At 44.8% G+C, this 13,432-nt stretch overlaps 1 protein-coding gene across 2 annotated transcripts; it reads left to right on the forward strand.

Annotated features, from left to right (window-relative positions):
* Window positions 1-266: 266 nt before the first annotated feature.
* Window positions 267-9,979, forward strand: dctn4 (dynactin 4). 2 transcript variants are annotated; one of them, XM_012867493.3, is made up of 14 exons: window positions 267-462; window positions 2,515-2,585; window positions 2,693-2,871; window positions 3,012-3,055; window positions 3,638-3,745; window positions 4,239-4,259; window positions 4,767-4,840; window positions 6,970-7,082; window positions 7,168-7,277; window positions 7,378-7,451; window positions 7,723-7,777; window positions 8,201-8,308; window positions 8,610-8,707; window positions 8,803-9,979. In XM_012867493.3, exons 1-14 carry the CDS (start codon window positions 328-330, stop codon window positions 9,020-9,022), a joined length of 1,410 nt encoding a protein of 469 aa, XP_012722947.2. In that variant the 5' UTR covers window positions 267-327; the 3' UTR covers window positions 9,023-9,979. The 2 variants fall into 2 exon arrangements, with proteins under 2 accessions (XP_012722947.2, XP_012723024.2); XM_012867570.3 differs by lacking the exon at window positions 4,239-4,259.
* The last annotated feature ends 3,453 nt before the right edge of the window (window positions 9,980-13,432 follow it).

Raw genomic sequence — 13,432 nt, forward strand, 5'->3', positions numbered from 1 at the left:
TTAAGATCTGGTATAGACACAGATTAGGAACAGACTTTTTGGGGGAGTATTAAAGAGATAAAATGACTAATATGAGAAAAAAAAGTCATGGCAGAATAAAGTGAAAGAAAAGACAAAAGTGGTAATATTATGACAAAAACGTCATATCATGGGAATTAAGAGGGAATATTTCTAGAATCGATCGACGTTCACTACTCTCTGCCACATACAATATGGCGGTGACGTCGACGTGCAAACCTGCGCCCAGTGGCGTCTACGTATGTGTGTCCGTGGTCTGACCAACAGAACGCAGGAGTAGGGTGAGCAGCACAGCTCAGCCGTGGAAAGATGGCGTCTCTTCTGCAGCCAGATAGAGTCGTCTATCTGGTTCGTGGAGAGAAAAGGATTAGAGCCCCGCTATCTCAGCTTTATTTTTGTCGCTACTGTAGCGAGTTGAGGTCGCTGGAATGTGTGTCTCACGAGGTACGTTCGTCTTTCTTCTTCCTCCGATGCTCTGTTGTTAGCCGACTTGCCTGTCGCTATGACAGATGGGGGCGGGACTTGTTCGCTCATTCCGCGGATTGACTGGCGAAGCGGCTTGTCAATCAATCGCTCTTCCGGCATTTCCGTTATTTCATTGGCTGGACACTTTTAACTTCCGCTAGTTAGCATCATGTAGCGTAAACTGCCTAGCCAGTGAAAAATTGACGTTACAAAATTGAAATAACATTAAAAAAATACAGATTATCTGCACCTTTGGGAAATAAAGCCATTTGTAATAACGTCGGGGTGTCTCTTTTAAAGGTTATGTTATCCAATTTACGAAGAGTCGCTTCATAATGAGGCCATCATCATAGTTGGGAACACCACACCCAGAAAGAAGTAGCTACATTAACGCATTTTGAGAGTTTATATGAAAAAATTTAATCAGAAAAACCCAGTCTTTCCTTCTAATTGATAAGGAATAAGTTATTAAAGGCATACATATATAGATATAAGACCAGCCCTATGTTCTGGCACTTGGTAAAGGCCTTAAAATAATTTTTTTTTTTTGTTGCAGTAAAATAATCTCCTACATCATTTTTTATTTTTATTTTAGAAACCCCCAATCTTTTATTTGGACTCATTTATTCAGTGGTCTAATCGGTCCCCAAGTTATGAAGTCATTCTTTACCAAAATTAATTAATGTGTCTTTGTTCACCTTGTTTCTATAACAACGTAAAAGTGCTATGATGGAAATTATTTATATATACCCCATTCAAAATAATCAATGGAAAATATTAATTGATAATAAAGAAATCCAGCATTTTTATAAGTTTATATATAAATCTTCTTTTTGCAAGTTTTCTCTTGTTCCAATCATGTTCAGCAATAGTATCCCAAATACATCATTTTGTGATATTTTCCTGTAAATTCGGGCATGATAGTGGCATAAAGACAGAGTTACAGACCAGATTAATAATATGAGTAACAAGCTGATTTCAAGTTAAGCCGTAAAGCAAAAGACAATTATCTTATCGCAACGATTGATAATACGGCATATTCAGATAAAAGTCCAATATTCTAGTTAAGTAGACGAAAGATGACAGGCGATTTACAGAACGATGTGAAAAAAACTTTGCAATATGCCTGATAGAACAAGCAAAGGCCTCAGAGTAGCTAAAGTGGTCTTTAGCATCATCTGAGATGGTGTGAATGAGTCTTGTTGAGATCAAGAACCTGTGCAACCATTAGCATGTTTGTTCACTGTTGTTGTTGTTTTTATTTATATATATATATATATATATAGAATAGAATAGTTCATTTAAAGCTTGAAATTTTCTTTTAAAGTTCAGGAAAAGCAGAGATACTACTACTGTACTTTTCTGTACTCTACTGTACTGTAAAACCTTCTGTACATCTTGCCCAGTGGTGTCTATGAACGTGGCTGGTACTATACGCACTAAGCTCTAACAAATCACACCCACTGACAATAGTCGCGTTTCATCAATGTTTTTTTTTTTATGCATATTTTGAAGTGTCGCATTGGAAAACGTTGATGAAAAACTGCAAAATCCGGACTAACTAAATTTCGCAAACAAAGTTTCTACGTTCACTTGAGGTGGTTTTTTGACTTTTTTGAAATGAAAATCAGTAAATGCCCTAACGCTCGTAAACATGGCTGGAAGCAAATACGAATACGTATGGACCGACGAAGAGACGCGAGCATTTCTTAGTCTCATCCTGATAAGATCAACACATTTATCAAAACCTCGTCCCATCATTGATCCGTGGTCCGGGCCTGTTAGCAACCCCTACTTCCTGTTTATTGCAGTCAATGTATAATAACGACCTGCGCTGTGCGTCGCCTGATTAAATCGCCAGCAGACGGAAACGCAACCGTTTCCGCTTCTATTTCTGCGTTATTTTAAAAGTTTGCTCAGAATTCGCATGAGATTTGGATGGAAACATGGCCGATGATGACTTTGCTGAAGTTTTTTTTTTTGTCTCAGATCAGCTGACTCCCCTGTTCTTTCTTTGACTCTGGTAACCAGGTGGACTCGCATTACTGTCCAAGTTGCCTGGAGAACATGCCGTCCGCTGAGGCTAAGCTCAAAAAGAACAGGTGACGGATAATCGTATGCACGCAGAAAGCTTCTTCTTCTGTTGCTGCCTCTGGAAATGTGTTTGTGTCCGCCGTCGCTTCACTGTTGCCTCTTTGCTCCGCCGTAGGTGCGCCAACTGCTTTGACTGCCCGTGCTGCATGCACACACTGTCAACTCGGGCCACTAACATCCCAGCTCCCCTGGCTGATGACCCTACCAAGACCACCATGAAGAAAGCCTACTACCTGGCCTGTGGTTTCTGTCGCTGGACCTCCAGGGATGTAGGAATGGCTGACAAATCAGTCGGTAGGTGTTTAACCAACGCCGACATTATAAAAGGGGTCGCTAATAGGAAAACTAAAGCTACACCCCCCCTCCCACAATTAGCAGCTAACTTTGCTTCTGGTCTTTACGCTGATGTTGTGCACCGTTTTTGTCTCTTGCAGCCAGCGGTGGATGGCAGGAGCCAGAAAACCCCCACGCTCAGCGGGTAAGTCTGGAGTTTCTCACATGTTCCCTGATCAAACACAGCTTTCTTTTGATTTGCTCTCCGAGAACATTAAACCCAACACATCCAAAGCCCAAGGCAAAAGCAAGCTCTGCTGCTCTTACTTAGGCCTCATATTTACTGCAAAACAACAAACAATTATTGATACTTTTGCTGCTTATTGAGCAAACCTGCAGTTTCAGCGGCGAGACTGGGCGGTAATGTTCTGTTGTTACCAGCAGCCAGTTAAAATCACATTAAGAGTTTACTGTCAAATACTTTGGATCAGTCACTGAGTTCAGAAAAGTAAGAAGTTTGACTGTGGAAGGAAGCCGGGTTTGCAGACAGGCGGCTTTAACCATAGCGGCTGGTCCTCAGGCTTGCCGTTTAGCCGTAATGTCGCTTCATGTGACGACCTTTTTTAAAAGCTGCAGGGCTAAACGTGGAGTTCTGGACTTGAACCGCCGCACTCAAATATCCCGCATGCGTTTTCAGCGCTGAATACGTGTACCATTGCACCCCCAGCATGCATTAGTATCACTATTGTGATCTTAAAATTGCCTTTTTTTTTTTTTTTTGCCACAGATCTCCAAGCTGATCGAGTATTACCAGCAGCTCGCCCACCGAGAGAAGCAGGAGAGAGACAGGAAGAAGATGGCGAGGAGACGACAGTGCATGCCCCTGGCGTTCTCGGTACTCTCCCTCCCCCCTCCCCCTGAGAGTGATGCTTTCACGCAGTCTTCTCAAAAATGTCACCCCCCTCCCTCCTCCCTCCAACCTTTGAAAATGCTAAACAGCCGTGGTGTCATTTTGCTTTGTACAACAGTGATTTGCAAGTTGAAGATCTGATCCGCTGCACCTCGGTGTGTGGTTAAGCTAAAGCCGTGTTCGCTGGGTGCTAGCGCACATTTAATAAAAGAGGGCAGCACTGGCAATAACCCGCGTTATTACGACTCAGGCCTTCTTGCTGTATATTGAAACCACTTAAGATGTGATGTCCTGCAGTTCTAGCTTTCCATCTTAAAGGATCATTGTTGTTGCACTTGCATGTCACCAAATGCCACTAATGTTTTGCTTGATTGCTTTGCTTTCACTTTAATCTTTATTCTCTTCTTTTTTTTTTTTCTTCCTTTGCTTATGCACTCTGATATTTTGGTTTTTACCCTCCCCCCTCTCCCCCCCCCAGCAACACACTATTCATGTGGTGGTGAGTTACATTTTCACATAGTCTTTTACAGATGCACTTTTATCTCCTTTTCCTTGTCAACTCTGTCACTGGGCGAGCTCACGGATCACATGGATGTGTCCTTGGCTAAATTAGGCTTAGATTCACACAAGGGGAGCTTTATGTTGGCATCTTAATGTCTGTTTATTCAGAGGGAAAGAAAAGCATTTAAGCCTAATTAAGTCGAGAAATCCCCCCTCGTCTTTCTCCAGCTGCTCTGTTCTGTGTTCTTTGTCTCTTACCAGAAGATATATTAAACTCTATCTGGCTTATTTATTGTCTTTATGCTTAAAAAAAAAGAAAAAAAGAGAAGAAGCTTGTTTTCTGTTTTATTTTTAAGAGTTGACATGGATTTATCTCCTGCACAAAGGCTTTGTTAAGAACTTGTCATGTAGAGAAATAGCTGTAGATTAATTTCATAAATCATGCTGACTTGGTTCTCATTTGGCCGTCTGCCTAATCATGCCTCTTCGGTCCAAATTCGCCCAGGAAAAATACGGCCTTGGAACCAGACTGCAGAGGCAGAGGCCCGGAGCCCCCATCTCCGCCCTGGCAGGACTTTCGTGAGTTTCCTCTCGTCAAATATGACAAATAGGGCTGCTTTTTGGCACCCAGTGTTGATCCTTTTCATGTTTGTATGACAAGAAGAGCGCGGGTGAATTGTGCTTTCCGCTTAGTAGCTGCACCCTGTCTCCACACCACGATGACATGGATAAATGTTTTACCTTTCAGCCGCTGTGCTTTGATTATGTTGTTCATCATCCCTAGAAAATGTGGTTATACAGTCACTGGTAATTCACCATAATCAGCAGTTTGTCACCATCTTTCTATTGTGGGAGCGTCACCATGTTGTAACATGGTTGTAACTTAATAAAACCAACAATTGGCTGGCTGCTTCACAATAAACCTAAAGCCCCTTTCAGATCATGCTTTGGTTGTATGAGCTACATGTTTTTTTGTTTTTGTTTATTTATCTTGGGATTGGCTGAAAGTTCCCGGCACAGAACAGGGAGCTGAAGTCGATCCTCCAGTATTACTACCCTGATCCATCTCTGGAGGCAGTCACTGTGAAGTGTGAGGGTTAATGTGGGATTGCAGTGTGGCGTCGTGATTTGGTACCGAGCAGAAACGGCAGCCGCACAGAGCCGAGTTACCGTGTGATCCTCCAGTGTCGGGCTGCTCTGATCCAGTTAACTTGTTTGTTGCACTAGATGTACAACAACTGTGGGTGCATTCAAAGCGCTAAATGCAGCCTGAATATGGATCACGACACAGAGTTCTGTCAGATGTTGGGGAAATCCCCAACACAAAGGGTCAGCTCGTCTGCCTTCACTCACACAAGAAGTCGGATGACATCCCATCGTTAACCCGCGGTCCTTCTTATGGCTGGAACAGCTGGAGCTCTTCAGGGACGGCTTTTCATTAAGTTGAAAAGTGTGTTTACGGGAAGTGTTTAACCATTTGTCTAGAAGCGCGAGGTCTGACACTGATGTTGGACCAGAAGGCTTGGCTTAAAGTCTCTGCTCTATTTCATCCCAAAGGCGTTCTGTTCACTGCTCCTGTGTCCTCTGGACTCTGTGCAGTTCTCCTTCACCAGATCATCCATGTGTTTGAAATCCTGTCATGTTGTATAAGGAAGTGGCCATTCCCACACTGTGTTCACAAAGTGGGAAGCATGAAAAATGTCCAGAAAGTCCTGTTGTGCTGAAGGAATTAAGGGTTCCTTTCAGTCCTAAGGGGCTAAACCCAATTCCTGCAAACAGCCCGTAATCCCTTCTGCACCAAACCATCGCTGGACTGAAAACGCAGCGAGACGGGTGCCGTTCTCCTGGTGACTGCCAGACCCAGCCTCACTCATTGGCCTACCAGACAGAGACCTATGATCAGTCTCTCCAGAGGACACGTCTCCACTGCTCCAGTGTCCAGTAGCCGTGTGACGCACAGCCATAATCCCAGCGGATCAGCTCGTACGATGGGGAACAACAGAGTGCTGTAACGGCAGGCTCATGGTTATATGTTTAATGAAGAGCTCAGATCTAAGAGAGGCTAAAGCACGAGAGTCCAAAGTGCAGCGCAGGGTCCATTTATGGCCCTGGAAGGATTTTGTGTGGTTTCTTATTTTTCAAGAATAGCACAAATTTAAACAGAGTGAGCAAAGTCCAGCTCCTGTAGCAAGGCCACAATACTTCTGTTGCTGAAAGTAGAAAAGAATCAGTCCCCAAAAATCAGGGACCTGTTTGCCTTGTTATAGACAACAGATTAAAAAACTAAAGCAGTGTCTCTAAATGCTGGTCCTCAGGACTCATTGCATCATGTTAAACATTACAATAAAAAAAAACTAAAATTTTTAGGTATTGAAAGCTTTAACGCATAGACAGAAAGGCAGAATGAGTGTTTGCTGCTTTTTTAGTAGTTTTCAACTCCTTTTAACAGATGAGTTGATTATGTAGAGCCTGCAGTCTTGAATACCCCCATCCTAAGTTAGCAGCTGTAGTTTTAAAGCAGTGTTACCTTAATAAAAGTGATAGGAGCCTTGTTTTTTTATATTCCCAAACCTTCAAATGAGCATTTTAGGTGATCAGTGCTAAGCTTTTTTTTTTAAGCCATCTGACCAGCCGTGCGCAGCAGCAGGTAGTCTGATAGTCTCAGATTTCATCTTTTAAAGAGACTCGTGTTTGTGTTCCTCATCCAGCCTCAAAGAGGGCGAGGACCAGAAGGAGATCACCATCGAGCCCGCCCAGGCGCTTGACGAGGTGGAGCCGCTGCCTGAGGATTGCTACACCAGACCCATCAGTTTACCAGAAGGTGAGCTTCTACGTCTAGCGGCAGCACTGGTTTACCTCCTGACGGCCACCGAGCGCCAACCTGAACGCGTCCGTGTGTTCCCCAGTGACCACGCTGCGGCAGAGGCTGCTGCAGCCGGACTTCCAGCCCGCAGGAGCGTCTCAGCTCCACCCCAGACACAAACACCTCCTGATGAAGCGCTCGCTGCGCTGCAGGGTCAGTACGGCTCCCGTGCCCCGATGGCTCTCTGATGGCTGGGGTTTGATCTCATCTGTTTAACGTTGGTCGTTTTTTTTTTCTTAATTGCTTTCCTCAGAAATGCGAGCACAACCTGAGCAAGCCGGAGTTTAATCCGACTTCAATCAAGTTCAAAATCCAGCTGGTGGCTGTGTGAGTGGAGCCTCGGTCCTGATTAGGTTCATGTTGGGGGAAATTGCTTGTGCAGCTGTAAACACAAGAAATGAGGCATACTAAGCTTTCCAAAAAGTGTTCTTCTAAAAAAAAAAAAAAGAAGCTGTGATTAAAATCAGGCAGAAATAATGATGTTCTAGTTTAGAAAATGAAATGAACCATTTGAGCGGTCCGGTGATCTGAGGATTTGTTTTGGTAGCGCAGTTTGGCTGTTGGTGAATTTCTTGTTCCTCTTGTCTTCCTCCAACAGGAGCTACATCCCTGAAGTCAGAATAATGTCCATTCCTAATCTCCGACACACGAAGGTCAGCGTCTGCCCTGCTTCTGTTTTCTAAAGTGTATTTTTGTTGAAGTTTCGTCGTTCTGTTAGAAACTTTAGCTGAAGCCGGGGTCAGAAAACTGTAGAACAGCCCGGATCAGAGCCGTCTTCATGCGCGTAAACGACACGATTCCATAATGTGGTGTTTATATGGCTTCAAATGTGGCAGAAATAACAAAACAAAAAAATCATTTTTTTTATGCATTTTATTGAAAATATATATGGGATAGCTGGACAACAATAGTTTCCGCACTTAATTAATTTCACCCAAGCGTTCCTCATTTTTACCACATACTGTTTGAGTCTTTAATACATTTTATGGAAAATCGATGAGATCGGCTGCACTAAAAATGGTCTTTTAACAAGTTCTAACATTATGATTGAACGTCTCTTATCTTCGCGCCGTTAGGAGAGTCAGGTGCTGCTAACCCTGACCAACCCAGTGGAGAACGTCACCCACGTCACCCTGGCTGCCTGTGAAGAAGAAGACCCTGACGACGTTAACAGCACCGCCAAGGTCCGCTGTCACTCACTTCTCTCTTAATGGGGCTGAAGCTGCCGTTGAATAAGCGGTTTTAAGTAAATTATCACGAATGAAACCAGCGCAGTGAACACTAGACTGCAAGTATTATGTTAAAATGTGGATGTAACTAGCCTCTGCTTTTTTGTCCTTTACCACTATGAGCTCCAAGAGTAAGCTGCACCTTAAAGCACTTTTTGTCCCACTATGATCTTTTCTCAATTTAATTTTTTTATTTTTTTATGTTCAACATAATTATTAGAAGAGGGAAACGTCTAAAAGCTTTTTTCCCGTTCAGGTTCTGGTACCCAGTAAGGAGCTGGTGTTGGCAGGGAAGGATGCTGCAGCTGAGTACGATGAGCTGGCTGAACCGCAGGACTTCCAGGACGACCCAGAGTGAGTAAACGGCTCCGGCCCCCGCCGCGCGCCGCACCAAAGCGCCGCCGCCGCCGCCGGAGCACCCATAACCTCACCTCTGGTCCTCTCCGCAGCATCGTCGCCTTCAGGAAGTCCAACAAGATCGGCTTCTTCATCAAGGTGATCCCTCAGAAAGAGGACGACTCGGACGTCACCGTCACGTTCAGGATGCGCCACGACTTCCGCAACCTGACGGCCCCCATGCGGCCGAGCGAGGACGGGGGCGACGCCGCGCCCGAGGCCATCTGGCTCACGCATCACGTGGAGCTGAGGCTGGGGCCGCTCGCTCCCTGAGCGCAAATAAAAGTATTTAGCTCTTTGAAACCGATCTCTGGCTCAGCTCCCTCCTTCAGGGTCTTTAGTTTCTCGCTTGCCTTCCTTTTACCTAGCGGTCGCACAATAACCCCAATCTGTTGCTCAGTTCATGGTAAAACTATAGAAAACTGTTGGTTCACCTCTGTTTAAAACGACTGTCGTGACAGATTGTGTGTTTCACTACACCCCCCCCCCCCCCCGTCGAAACACTATACAGTCTATTAGCACGAAGCAGCTCCAGCGTGGGAGCTTAGGATGTCTTAATGTTGCGCGTACAGTGCTTTCTTTATCCCCTCCGTCTCCATGTGGTTATAATTCACTGCAACACCAAGCGGGTGCAAGCTGTTGGGACTGAGCGGGTGAAATCAGTGAGCAGAATCAAGGGGCAAGAGATGAGAGCGGTCTGAAGCGGGACTCGGCTCCGCCCCGCGTGTCCGTCTTCGTCCTTCTCTGCAGACCATAGTTTTGTGTTTTCATTGCATGCTTTGTCGAAATGAAATGCAGCAAATGTTAAGCGGCGTCTTCGTGCTGTGCACTGCCTGAACATACCTGACGATTGTGCAGGAACACTTCTTACTGTTTAACAGCTCGGTGCGTCTAGGAGCTCATACTCTAGCTTGTTAATCTAACGTCACCGCCGGTTTAGACAGCCAGGAAGTCGGTTTCTCTGCCTTCCTACAGGACTGATCGTAACTGATTATATCCCTTCAAACTGTAACGTAAAGCTGTAGGAAGCTCGGTGGAATAGCGCCACCTTGATACGTTTTTTTTTGTTTTTTTTTTCCATTTCTCCTCCTTTTGGTTTGCAAACATTGGTGATCAGCCTGTAGGTGTGTGTTCTGCTAAACTGTGTGATGTGTTATCTTAGGAAAACTGGAGCTGTGCATCAATCAACCTGCACTACTGGCTAATAAAGTGATAACATGCTGTAATGGATCTATTTGCTTTTTTTTTTTTTTTTTTGATGATGACTTTATAGATTATCTTAACACCCAGAACACACAATAAAATCATTAGACTGGAATTATGACTGATTTTGCCTGATTAATTGCTGCTCACCTTGTTTTTCGCTATTAATTAACTCCTGGGTGAAAATGGTCCTTGAGCTGCATAACTCTCCTAAAGGTGATCCCGTTCAGCTTGGAAAGGCCTGAAATGACTTAATGTTCTTGGCCAGATACTTTCCCCAACATTCATTCATACAAGGGCTCCTGTGGAAAAAAAGGAAAAAATGGGGGTTTTCAGGTAAGGATAGGTATGGAAAAAGTAGTTCCCTGCCTAAAACCCCTGAATGCTTTCCCATACGCCCCAGCCAACAATTTACAGCTTGATGTCCTCATTAATTTCCTTTAGTCGGTGTGATGCTCTGGGTAAAAAGGTGGAGGCGTATGGGTCCAAAATGTGTAGCAGAATCTATCTGGTCGTGCAAATATGGATCAAGTTTAGGCAAACCACGTAGTTGTCATACAGGAGGCCTGTTCTGCATATGGCCTGCATGTGCAGCCTTCATTGAGCAGAAGCTGGGGTCCACCCTGGGCAGGTCGCCAGTCCATCACAGGTCAAAGCACCCGTACAGTCTAAGAGCGATTTAGATTAGACGTGGCTGTTTACTGAGCAGTCCTGTTTTTTTTTTTGTTTTTTTTAAACTGTGGGAGGAAGCCGGAGTCCTCTTCAGACGGCTCCTCCACACCTGGAAAATGACTCTTACCATAATACTCCAGGCTTTCCATCACATGTTAGAACCTCGACTCTAGAGTTGTAAACGCTGAATCAGAAATTCAAGTGTGATTTCCATTTGACTTGATCCACGAAGGCCAGCCCTTATAGTTGGCAATTAAAAAGGAAAGAGAAGTTAAACCAAGCTGCAGCCGAGACGTGCCTGTTCCCTCCACACGATGGCGCCATAGGCAAACAGATGTTTGGTCTGCAGACGCAATGAGGCTCAGAGAGGATAGAAGCATCTAATTCCAGCCTTGGGTTTTATTTTAGGTTTCTGTCCACGCAAAACAGAACAAGGAGTCCCATTTTATAGACAAAACAAAAAGAATACAAGCTTTTATCTTCAGGGTTTGAGTCCGTAGGAGCAAATGTGTGCATCAGGAGCAGACGCTAATGATTTATTTATCGCAGCAGATACATATCGTTTCATGCTCTGCACTTATCGGCCCCTTTCAGAGGGGGGTCTGTAAAGGCGGATCAGACGGGTGTGAGGTGCAGGTGTTGTGCAGCTCCCCCACTGCGGCCCTCCTCGCTTTGTAAACAACCCCGCCAGGTCTGGGCAATAAAGCCCGTGATTTTCCTTCATCGTCATCGCGTATAAACAGCCCAGAAAAGTGGGCCAGGGCCGGAGCCATAAATCAGCAGATATGATGAGGTAATAAAAGCGCACACGGGGCGAGTCCACGGCACCGAAACAAGCCGGACTCCCTCATCAGGCCGAGGCCACGATGGCAGCAGCTCAGTGCGCAGCGGCGGGGCTCTCCACACGGCTGTCTGCTGCTGCTGCTGCTGAGACGATCCTGTCTTAAATAAGGAGATGCAGCGCTTTGCTTGCTGCATCTGCATGCGCGGTCCGTCGTAATTTAATTTACCTCCACAGAGAGGAGTAAGGAAAAATGACTGGATTGCATGAGGCACATTGTGATTTGTGCTGTAACCACATAACTGTGTCATGAGCGGGCCTCGGCAAGTTCACCCCCCCCCCCCCACCCCCTTCTAAAACCCATCTGCAAGACAAATTCCTGGCTTCCTCCAGTCAGATTAAATGTTTTCCTGGATAGAGACGGGGAATTATTTCCCGTACACCATCAGCGCGCTCCGATCTGCATCACTTCCCAATGTAAACACATATACTCGCCTTTGTCTGCGCTGCGAAGATTATTCAGCAGATAAATGTTGTGCTCCTGCACGGAGCCACGCAAAAAGACGTCTTTTCCCCCCACATTTTTTTTTTACTTCAGAATAAATTGTTAGGCTTTTTTTTTTTATATTGGGATGAACCAACATAAAATCCTGCACGATGGAAAAACTGCAGCATGAAACACGGTGGAGTCAGCATCATGCTGAGGGGAGGCTCTTCCACCCCAGCAAAGGCAGGGAAGCTAAGTTAAAGTTGATAGACGAAGCTAAACACAGAACAATCCTTGAAGAAAAACAAGTACCTCAAGCATAAATCCAGAGCTAAAGTGGTTTCGATTCATGTGCTAGAATGGCCCAGTCAAAGTCCAGACCCAGATCTATAACGGATAATCTGCTATGAGACTTTTCAAATCGCTTTTCAAACAAGTTCTCCATTGAGAAATTTAGCGTGAGCACCTCTGCATAGAATAATTTGCTCTCTTGATTGGGGAACGACTGGTAGAGACACGCTTCAAAGCACTCGCAGATGTGACTGCAGGGAAAACTGGTTCTGCAGCTTCTTGGTTCCAGTGGGCTGAATCCAAATGTTTTTCAGAATTTTATTTGTGGTGGGGGAAAAACCCACCAACATGCAGCATTTTCCTTCCCCTTTACAACCATGCACCACTTTATGGGGGTAAATCAGATCCCAATAAAAAAAAATACTTTGAAGTTTGTGGTATAAACAACAACAACAACAACAACAAAAAAAGGGAAAGTTCTCCAAACTTTTGCCTCGAAAGTTAGGCCAAAACGTCTTCACTTCACACCGCTCTCCTTCTGGTCGCCTGTTTTTAAGATTAACTTTGGTTCTTTCTGAAGGCGGCCATCTTTGGCGGGATGAAAGCTTTCCCACTGGATCGCTAGTCTGACTGCACCCAGGATCTTTCCACGATTACATCATCGCCCAAACCCGCCAGCAAAACTCACCCACTGAGGCGAACGAAACGAGAGAAAACCAGCACCTCTGCAGCAACAGGAAATCCCCTGCTTCTAATAATAAAAAAAAAAAAAACAGAAATTACTAGGATTTCTGTCAGACGCAGAGGTATGAGCTCAAGGGTGAAGTTTTGTTTTCCCCATCAGGTCGGTCAGGTGGATTATTTCTGCTAATATAATCCTCAGAGGGATCTCCGTTTTCTCCTGATTGCCCTCCACAATGGTTTGGACACATCCTGTTTCCGGGCAAGTCATCAAGGCAAAAAAAAAGAAAAGGAAACCCAGTAGCTCTTCTCATTCATGTCCCCCCCCCCCCCCTTTTTAAGGTTGAGTAGCGTGGGGCCTAGAGGTGCTCGGAGTGATTAATCACCTCCTTCATTTTCTGCTCACCAGACCATCATCTGGTTAATTAGTGGTAATTGATGTGTCTGCCCAGATGAATAACTGCAGGCATGTGGGCTTCCAGAGCCGCGAGAGCCAAACTCGGGGAAACCTTAGCTTTTTTCAAGAGAAGGGATAAAGGTTGGTGGGGAAAAAAAAAAAAAAAAAAAA

The sequence above is a fragment of the Fundulus heteroclitus genome, chromosome 23 (genome assembly GCF_011125445.2).
Source record: "Fundulus heteroclitus isolate FHET01 chromosome 23, MU-UCD_Fhet_4.1, whole genome shotgun sequence".
In the NCBI taxonomy this organism is placed as follows: Eukaryota; Metazoa; Chordata; class Actinopteri; order Cyprinodontiformes; family Fundulidae; genus Fundulus; species Fundulus heteroclitus.